Source organism: Salmo trutta, unplaced genomic scaffold, assembly GCF_901001165.1.
Source record: "Salmo trutta unplaced genomic scaffold, fSalTru1.1, whole genome shotgun sequence".
Lineage (NCBI taxonomy): Eukaryota > Metazoa > Chordata > Actinopteri > Salmoniformes > Salmonidae > Salmo > Salmo trutta.
This window is the reverse complement of record NW_021823073.1, coordinates 1,813,932-1,825,206: the sequence shown is the minus strand read 5'-3', so window position 1 is coordinate 1,825,206 and position 11,275 is coordinate 1,813,932. Positions and strand designations below refer to the sequence as shown.

General features: G+C 40.0%; 1 protein-coding gene across 9 annotated transcripts in view; it reads right to left on the bottom strand.

Annotated features, from left to right (window-relative positions):
- Positions 1–11,275, bottom strand: part of LOC115188717 (dystrophin) — a 208,717-nt gene that overhangs the window by 52,626 nt on the left and 144,816 nt on the right. For all 9 annotated transcript variants that reach the window (XM_029747452.1, XM_029747449.1, XM_029747450.1 and 6 more), the window contains 5 exons: positions 9,309–9,481; positions 8,623–8,779; positions 4,608–4,722; positions 1,888–2,156; positions 261–407 (listed from right to left, as the gene is read on the bottom strand). In XM_029747452.1, the coding sequence (XP_029603312.1) occupies positions 261–407; positions 1,888–2,156; positions 4,608–4,722; positions 8,623–8,779; positions 9,309–9,481 (861 nt within the window). The remainder of the gene's footprint in view (positions 1–260; positions 408–1,887; positions 2,157–4,607; positions 4,723–8,622; positions 8,780–9,308; positions 9,482–11,275) is intronic.

Here is an 11,275-nt window from a genome sequence, read left to right as displayed (position 1 = left end):
GGACAACCTGACCTCACTGTCTCTGTGTTAGACTCAGGACAACCTGACCTCACTGTCTCTGTGTTAGACTCAGGACAACCTGACCTCACTGTCTCTGTGTTAGACTCAGGACAACCTGACCTCACTGTCTCTGTGTTAGACTCAGGACAACCTGACCTCACTGTCTCTGTGTTAGACTCAGGACAACCTGACGATGGGACGGATGCTCCTGGAGGTCATGTTTCAGTCAGTGTGTTTCCTAGAGAACTGTGTGTGTTTACCTGTAGCATCCTCCAGCGTGTGTTGAGGTCATCCAGTCTGTCCAGGTTGGGTCGTGAGAGGACCAGGTCCGGAGGACCGAAGGTAGAGGCCAGGTTGTTGACGTGACTCACATCGTCTTTGATAGGAGCTATCTCTGCCTGGAACGCCTGCAGCGAAGAACAAATCAAATCACGTGTTTATATAGCCCTTCATACATCAGCTGATATCTCAAAGTGCTGTACAGAAACCCAGCATAAAACCCCAAACAGCAAGCAATGCAGGTGTAGAAGCACGGTGGCTAGGAAAAACTCCCTAGAAAGGCCAAAACCTAGGAAGAAACCTAGAGAGGAACCAGGCTATGAGGGGTGGCCAGTCCTCTTCTGGCTGTGCCACACACACACACACACACACACACACACACACACACACACACACACACACACACACACACACACACACACACACACACACACACACACACACACACACACACACACACACACAGAAGATGGAGTGGCGGACCAATTACTGTACCTTCATACACTCCCTAGAGAACACACACTGTACCCTTTATACACTTTCATCAGCTAGAGAGATGTGTACATTTGACCTCAGGAAGACGAGTGGTCACTAAGACATCAGCTAGAGAGATGTGTACATTTGACCTCAGGAAGACGAGTGGTCACTAAGACATCAGCTAGAGAGATGTGTACATTTGACCTCAGGAAGACGAGTGGTCACTAAGACATCAGCTAGAGAGATGTGTACATTTGACCTCAGGAAGACGAGTGGTCACTAAGACATCAGCTAGAGAGATGTGTACATTTGACCTCAAGAAGACTAGTGGTCACTAAGACATCAGCTAGAGAGACGTGTACATTTGACCTCAGGAAGACTAGTGGTCACTAAGACATCAGCTAGAGAGATGTGTACATTTGACCTCAGGAAGACTAGTGGTCACTAAGACATCAGCTAGAGAGATGTGTACATTTGACCTCAGGAAGACGAGTGGTCACTAAGACATCAGCTAGAGAGATGTGTACATTTGACCTCAGGAAGACTAGTGGTCACTAAGACATCAGCTAGAGAGATGTGTACATTTGACCTCAGGAAGACTAGTGGTCACTAAGACATCAGCTAGAGAGATGTGTACATTTGACCTCAGGAAGACTAGTGGTCACTAAGACATCAGCTAGAGAGATGTGTACATTTGACCTCAGGAAGACTAGTGGTCTTTAAAGAGATACTTGGGGATTTTGGCAATGAGGCCCTTTATCTACAGTACTTTGCCAGAGCCAGTTGCGTCTCTGCGTGCAGTTTGAAGGAAGTTGCTAAGTAGCACTAGCGCAATTGTAACTAGCGTTAGCGCAATGACTGGAAGTCTATGGGTATCTGCTTGCATGCTAGCAGATACCCATAGACTTCCAGTCATTGTGCTAATTCTAATTAGCATTGGATTGCGAAACTACCTCTAACTTCCTAGTGAAGTAGATAAAGGGCCTCATTGCCAAAATCCCAAAGTGTCCCTTTAAGGAATCAGCTAATGGGACCCAAATGAAAAATAAAGAATAAAATCATCTGTATCCAATCTCACCTTGACTCTCTCTATCTGTTAAGTTAGGGTGCATGTGTGTGTGTGTCTCTCACCTTGACCCTGTCGATGTGTTCAGGTAGTGAGTCTATGAGCAGGTCTCCTACAGGCTCCCAGGCCTCCTTCACCATCTCAGCTTGGCTCAGCCTCAGCTCCAGCTGGTCCTGGGCCTTCTGAAGCTCCAACAGCCTATCCAAAGCCAGCTCCAGCCTCCTCTGCCAATCAGCAGCCTCCTCGTTAAGCCCCTCCCACCCGGACGCCACATCCTCCGCCTCCTTTCGCAGGACACGCCCCACGTTCTGGGCACGCTCCTCTGGACTGATGTCTGACAGGACAGAAAGAAATGGTTTGATTAATTTTGTGTCCCCTCAGGGAATGATCAGATTTAATAGAAATGAAGGAGTTATTGGATTGACACAACAATCCTAATTTATACTAAGATTATAAACTACTTATAAGATTGAAATTCAAACTCTGGATTATTACTCTTTGAAAGTTATTTGGTTGCTTTATTTTCTTGATCAGCCCTAAATCCTTTCCAACCTCATCACATATAGGATCAAACATGACTTAGACCATAGGGCTCATGGTTTAGCAAAAAATAATCCCACACCTGAGGAAAACACATTGGAGCCCATTGAATTGAATAAGCAGCAAGAGTTCAAGAGTTTCCCTCACTACGGGTTGCCAGGCAGTTGCTATGGTAAAGAGGTCACACTCAGCATGTTAGGGAACAAACGGGAGCAGGCTGTTTAGTAAGGAACACAACTGGAACTGCATGTTAGGGAACAAACGGGAGCAGGCTGTTTAGTAAGGAACACAACTGGAACTGCATGTTAGGGAACAAACGGGAGCAGGCTGTTTAGTAAGGAACACAACTGGAACTGCATGTTAGGGAACAAACGGGAGCAGGCTGTTTAGTAAGGAACACAACTGGAACAGCATGTTAGGGAACAAACGGGAGCAGGCTGTTTAGTAAGGAACACAACTGGAACTGCATGTTAGGGAACAAACGGGAGCAGGCTGTTTAGTAAGGAACACAACTGGAACTGCATGTTAGGGAACAAACGGGAGCAGGCTGTTTAGTAAGGAACACAACTGGAACTGCATGTTAGGGAACAAACGGGAGCAGGCTGTTTAGTAAGGAACACAACTGGAACTGCATGTTAGGGAACAAACGGGAGCAGGCTGTTTAGTAAGGAACACAACTGGAACTGCATGTTAGGGAACAAACGGGAGCAGGCTGTTTAGTAAGGAACACAACTGGAACTGCATGTTAGGGAACAAACGGGAGCAGGCTGTTTAGTAAGGAACACAACTGGAACTGCATGTTAGGGAACAAACGGGAGCAGGCTGTTTAGTAAGGAACACAACTGAAACTGCATGTTAGGGAACAAACGGGAGCAGGCTGTTTAGTAAGGAACACAACTGGAACTGCAGGGCATAGTGTCTTCTCATTTCTACACCTTTTATTGGAAAATGCAGATCTTAGACCACCAAAATAGTAGTGGAATAAAACCCATTGGCTTACTGTTCCTCTGTTTTAGAAACAGAACCCCGTGAGCCAATTACAGAGCCTGAACTGGCTGTCAAGTCAGCTGATGTTATGAACTTAGTCATAATCAGATGATGGACAGTACAGTTCTGCACACTCAGGAAACATGTCAGTCAACTGAGATACAGTGCTGTGAAAATCTATTTGCCCCATCTCTGATTTTCTCTGTTTTTGCACATTGTTGATATTGAATGTTATTAGATAAAGGGAACCTGAGTGAACAAATAACACAACAATTCATTCATTTCTTTCATAAACAATTTTATGCAACACTTAATGCCCCCTGTGTGAAAAAGTAATTGCCCCTTTACACTCAATAACTGGTTGTGTCACCTTTAGCTGTAATGACTGGAAGCACATTCTTCCAGTAGATGCTGACCAGTCTCACACATCGCTGTGGAGGAATTTGGGCCCACTCTTGCATGCAGAACTGCTGTAACTCAGCTACATGTATGGGTTTTCAAGCATGAACAGCTCATTTCAAGTCCTGCCTCCACATCTCAATTGGGATTAGGTCTGTACTTTGACTAGGCCATTCCAAAACTTCAAATTTGTTGTTTTTTAGTCATTTTCATGTAGACTTGATTGTGTGTTTTGGATCATTGTCTTGCTGCATGACCCAGCTGTGCTTCAGCTTCAGCTCACAGACGGATGGCCTGACATTCTCCTGTAGAACTCTCTGATACAGAGCACAATTCATGGATCCTTCTATTAAGGCAAGTTGTCCAGGTCATGAGGCAGAAAAGCATCCCCATAGCGATGTAAGAGACTGATCAACATCTACAGGAAGAATGTGCTTCCAGTCATTGCAGATAAAGGTGACACAACCAGTTATTGAGTGTAAAAGGACAATTACTTTTTCACACAAGGGAATTGGGTGTTTTGTGTTATTTGTAAACTCAGGTTCCCTTTATCTAATATCAGGTTTTGGTTAAAGATCTGATAACATTCAATATCAACAATATGCAAAAGTTGAGAAAATTAGAAAGGGTGCAAATACGTTTTCATCGGCACTGTATCCTGTCAGTTACATGAGCATTAATGTGCATACGCAGGTGTATTATAAGTAGGTAAAAATGAGTGTTGGTGTCCGTTAGCATGATGAGTGTATCTGTTTGTGTTTATCACTGTGTGATGAGTAACCTTGCATTAGACTCGAGTTAAGTCCATGAATTACTACCTAGGCTTTAGTTCAGCGGGCTAGCAGTGTGTCCCACTCACCTCTCTGGACAGGCTGTGGCTCCCTCTCAGCAGGCAGCTCAGACAGGAAGATCTGAACCTGGTCCAGAGCCCCATTAACCACCGGGTCCTTGGCCCTCAGATCTCTCCTGAAGCTCTGTAACACACACACACAAAATCAAATGTTATCTGTCACATGTTTCGTAAAGAACAGTAGACTAACAGCGAAGAGTCTTACTTACGGGTCCTTTTCCAACAATGCAGAGTTAAAGATAAAGATACAAAATACAAATAGCGACGAGGAATAAACACACAGGAAATGCCGAATAACAATAACATGCAGTATGTGTCTGTGTCCATGTTACAGTATGTGTGTGTGTGGAGTCCAGTATGTCTGCATAGAATTAGTGAAAAAACACACACACACACGCACGCACACACACACTGCGTGAAGCACAGGCTCCATGACAACGCCAGCATCACAACAACACATGAAAGAAAGCCCAGTCAACAAGAGTATATCACTATATTAGTCACTATAATAGGACGGACCACATACTCAGCAGACCTGGCTGCAGACTAGACGGACATCTCATTCATTCTTTACATTCAGTTCTTCATGATGTTACAGAGTACTGTCATCAGTTCTTAATGATGTTACAGAATACTGTCATCAGTTCTTAATGATGTTACAGAGTACTGTCATCAGTTCTTAATGATGTTACAGAGTACTGTCATCAGTTCTTCATGATGTTACAGAATACTGTCATCAGTTCTTAATGATGTTACAGAGTACTGTCATCAGTTCTTAATGATGTTACGGAATACTGTCATCAGTTCTTAATGATGTTACAGAGTACTGTCATCAGTTCTTAATGATGTTACAGAATACAGTCATCAGTTCTTAATGATGTTGCAGTGATTGTCATCAGTTCTTAATGATGTTACAGAGTACTGTCATCAGTTCTTAATGATGTTACAGAATACTGTCATCAGTTCTTAATGATGTTACAGAGTACTGTCATCAGTTCTTAATGATGTTACAGAGTACTGTCATCAGTTCTTAATGATGTACAGAGTACTGTCATCAGTTCTTAATGATGTTACAGAGTACTGTCATCAGTTCTTAATGATGTTACAGAATACTGTCATCAGTTCTTAATGATGTACAGAGTACTGTCATCAGTTCTTAATGATGTTACAGAGTACTGTCATCAGTTCTTAATGATGTTACAGAGTACTGTCATCAGTTCTTAATGATGTTACAGAGTACTGTCATCAGTCCTTAATGATGTTACAGGGTACTGTCATCAGTTCTTAATGATGTTACAGAATACTGTCATCAGTGCTTAATGATGTTACAGAGTACTGTCATCAGTTCTTAATGATGTTACAGAGTACTGTCATCAGTTCTTAATGATGTTACAGAGTACTGTCATCAGTTCTTAATGATGTTACAGAATACTGTCATCAGTTCTTAATGATGTTACAGAGTACTGTCATCAGTTCTTAATGATGTTACAGAGTACTGTCATCAGTTCTTAATGATGTTACAGAGTACTGTCATCAGTTCTTAATGATGTTACAGAGTACTGTCATCAGTTCTTAATGATGTTACAGAGTACTGTCATCAGTTCTTAATGATGTTACAGAGTACTGTCATCAGTTCTTAATGATGTTACAGAGTACTGTCATCAGTTCTTAATGATGTTACAGAATACTGTCATCAGTTCTTAATGATGTTACAGAGTACTGTCATTATTTCTTAATGATGTTACAGAGTACTGTCATCAGTTCCTAACGATGTTGCAGTGATTGTCATCAGTTCCTAATGATGTTACAGAATACTGTCATCAGTTCTTAATGATGTTGCAGTGATTGTCATCAGTTCTTAATGATGTTACAGAGTACTGTCATCAGTTCTTAATGATGTTACAGAGTACTGTCATCAGTTCTTAATGATGTTGCAGAGTACTGTCATCAGTTCTTAATGATGCATGATGTCCTCATTAGGAGTATGATGATACATTCCAAAAACATTCCAATATTGTCTATTCCTAACATCTCCATAATGCAGTGAACTTGCAGTGTGGCTCATCTGCTCTGCTCACTGAACAACTTATGCTGTTATAAACCAGCTATAAACCAGTTATAAACCAGCTATAAACCAGTTATAAACCAGTTATAAACCAGCTATAAACCAGTTATAAACCAGCTATAAACCAGTTATAAACCAGATATAAACCAGTTATAAACCAGTTATAAACAGCTATAAACCAGTTATAAACCAGCTATAAACCAGTTATAAACTAGATATAAACCAGTTATAAACCAGCTATAAACCAGTTATAAACTAGATATAAACCAGTTATAAACCAGTTATAAACAGCTATAAACCAGTTATAAACCAGTTATAAACTAGATATAAACCAGTTATAAACCAGTTAAAAACCAGCTAAAAACCAGATATAAACCAGTTATAAACAGCTATAAACCAGTTATAAACCAGCTATAAACCAGTTATAAACCAGATATAAACCAGTTATAAACCAGATATAAACCAGTTATAAACCAGTTATAAACAGCTATAAACCAGTTATAAACTAGATATAAACCAGTTATAAACCAGATAAAAACCAGTTATAAACCAGATATAAACCAGTTATAAACCAGTTATAAACAGCTATAAACCCATTATAAACAGCTATAAACCAGCTATAAACCAGTTATAAACCAGTTATAAACCCGTTATAAACCAGTTATAAACCATTTATAAACCAGCTATAAACCAGCTATAAACCAGCTATAAACCAGCTATAAACCAGATATAAACCAGTTATAAACCAGAAATAAACCAGTTATAAACTAGATATAAACCAGTTATAAACCAGCTATAAAGCAGTTATAAACCAGTAATAAACCAGATATAAACCAGTTATAAACCAGTTATAAACCAGATATAAACCAGTTATAAACAGCTATAAACCAGTTATAAACCAGTTATAAACAGCTATAAACAGTTATAAACCAGCTATAAACCAGTTATAAACCAGTTATAAACAGCTATAAACCAGATATAAACCAGCTATAAACCAGATATAAACCAGCTATTAACCAGCTATAAACCAGCTATAAACCAGTTATAAACCGCTATAAACCAGTTATAAACCAGTTATAAACTAGATATAAACCAGTTATAAACCAGATATAAACCAGTTATAAACCAGATATAAACCAGTTATAAACCAGTTATAAACAGCTATAAACCAGTTATAAACCAGCTATAAACCAGTTATAAACCAGCTATAAACCAGTTATAAACCAGTTATAAACAGCTATAAACCAGTTATAAACCAGCTATAAACCAGTTATAAACCAGTTATAAACAGCTATAAACCAGATATAAACCAGCTATTAACCAGCTATAAACCAGTTATAAACCAATTATAAACCAGTTATAAACATCTATAAACCAGTTATAAACCAGTTATAAACTAGATATAAACCAGTTATAAACCAGCTATAAAGCAGTTATAAACCAGTAATAAACCAGATATAAACCGGTTATAAACCAGATATAAACCAGTTATAAACCAGATATAAACCAGTTATAAACCAGTTATAAACAGCTATAAACCAGTTATAAACCAGCTATAAACCAGTTATAAACCAGCTATAAACCATTTATAAACCAGCTATAAACCAGCTATAAACCAGTTATAAACCAGTTATAAACCAGTTATAAACAGCTATAAACCAGATATAAACCAGTTATAAACCAGAAATAAACCAGTTATAACTAGATATAAACCAGTTATAAACCAGCTATAAAGCAGTTATAAACCAGTTATAAACCAGATATAAACCAGATATAAACCGGTTATAAACCAGATATAAACCAGTTATAAACCATAACATCTGCTTATGATTTCTGACGCATCAATGAATCTATGAACCAACCAACTAGTGAATCACTCAATCAACCACCCACCCACCCAGCTAACCACCCATCCACCCAACCAGCTAACCACCCATCCAGCCAGTCTTCCGCTCTCACCCTGTGTGTGTCCAGCTGTTGTTGCACAGCAGGGACGTCGCCCCCTACTGGTGGTTCCTGCTCCAGCAGGTCAGTCTTCATCTGCAGCCAGGCAATCAGCTCCTGAAGGGTCATGTGTATCCGCTTCCATGGAGCCATTTCCCCTTCCAGGTGAGATCTACAACATACACATAGAAGCATAGATATAAGACTGGATTATAGATATTCCTATCTAAACTAGACTGGATCATAGATATTCCTATCTAAACTAGACTGGATCGTAGATATTCCTATCTAAACTGGACTGGATCGTAGATATTCCTATCTAAACTGGACTGGATCGTAGATATTCCTATCTAAACTGGACTGGATCGTAGATATTCCTATCTAAACTGGACTGGATCATAGATATTCCTATCTAAACTGGACTGGATCATAGATATTCCTATCTAAACTAGACTGGATCATAGATATTACTATCTAAACTGGACTGTTGACCAGGGTAGCTCAATCCTCCCTCCTGGTGAAGAAAGGTCCTGCAGGCGTTTGCTCCAACCCTACTCAGTCTAACACACCTGATTGTAGTAATTAGGTGCTCATCCCGGACCTTGATTATCTGAATCAGGTGTGTAACAACAGGGATGGAGCAAAAACCTGCACCCTTTTGTCACCATGAATGAACAGATGGAGGCAGGCATGGTGTCTACCTCATACTCATGGTTTTGCTGCGGAGCTCGTCCCAGCGCTGGCCCATGTTGTCCAGTCGGCTCTGTAGGAGTACGGCATCGTCTGAGCCGGTCAGAGAGGTCACGATACGCTGACCATTCTCATCTAGAGAGTGGTACAGTTCTGTGTGGCCATCTATCTCCCCCTGAAGGTCCTACACTCACACACACACCCAGCATGCACGCACGCGCACACACACACACACACACACACACCCAGCATGCACGCACACGCACCCACACACACACACACACACACACACACACACACACACACACACACACAGCATGCACGCACGCACATGCACACACACACACACACACACACACACACACACACACACACACACACACACACACACACACACCCAATCATTAGTTGGTATCTAAATAATTAGAATGTTCTGTGGTATATGGCTCTCTCTGAATGATTTCAATGCTTTTTGACCAATAGTTAATGTTTTATTACTCCTATTAAAGCCTAGGAACCATTTAAATTAATATCTATATATTATAATAATGATAGATATGTCCTCCTATAGAAGGAACCATTAAATTAATATCTATATATTATAAATGATTTATGTCCTCCTATAGAAGGAACCATTTAAATTAATATCTATATATTATAATAATGATAGATATGTCCTCCTATAGAAGGAACCATTTAAATTAATATCTATATATTATAATAATGATTTATGTCCTCCTATAGAAGGAACCGTTTAAATTCATATCTATATATTATAATAATGATTTATGTCCTCCTATAGAAGGAACCATTTAAATTAATATCTATATATTATAATAATGATAGATATGTCCTCCTATAGAAGGAACCATTAGATTAATATCTATATATTATAATAATGATAGATATGTCCTCCTATAGAAGGAACCATTAGATTAATATCTATATATTATAATAATGATAGATATGTCCTCCTATAGAAGGAACCATTAGATTAATATCTATATATTATAATAATGATAGATATGTCCTCCTATAGAAGGAACCATTAGATTAATATCTATATATTATAACAATGATGGATATGTCCAAACAGAGCAGCCACTCTCTCAGCCTAATATTCTAGAATGATCCTAATGAATCCATTAGTCTTTGTCATTATTGTCATCAATGTCCTGCAGGTAAAAGAGACAGGTTTTCCAGGTATTACCTGAGTACATTCTCCACTAGCTGGGTACATACATATTATGATGGTGAATGTCCAACCAAAGCTTCCCACCTCACCATACACTCTTAGAAAAAAAGGTGCAATCTAGAACCTAAAAGGGTTCTTCGGCTGTCCCCATAGGAGAACCCTTTGAATAACCCTTTTGGTTCCAGGTAGAACCCTCCGTGGAAAGGGTTCTACATGGAACCAAAAAGGGTTCTCCTACGGGGACACATGAAGAACCCGTTTGGAACCTTTTTTGTAAGAGTGTACTCTCAATCTAATGTTCTCTAATTATCCTAATTAGTCCATTCCTTTCCCCTGACTGTCATCATCAGATAATACAGGTCTAAGAGTCATGTGGCTGTGAGGTTTGATCTCAGAGAGGGCAGAATGACGTCACAGAATAGAAGACTACATAACAACCATTCATAGAATCTCCTTAGCAACCCCATGTGCCTCATTGACTTAATGCACATACCAAAACCACACAAGTTTCCTCACAGGAAAACATTAAGTTATTTCAATTTAAATGTAATTGACTGTAAATATACACTGAGTGTACAAAACATTAAGAACAGCCTCGATTCAGGCCTCAAGAGTGACGCAGTGGTCTAAGGCAGTGCTAGCTGTGCCACTAAAGATCCTGGTTCGAGTCCAGGCTCTGTCGCAGCCAGCCGCGACCGGGAGACCCATGGGGCGGCGCACAATTGGCCCAGCGTCGTCCGGGTTAGGGGAGGGCTTGGCTGGAAGGGATGTCCTTGTCACATC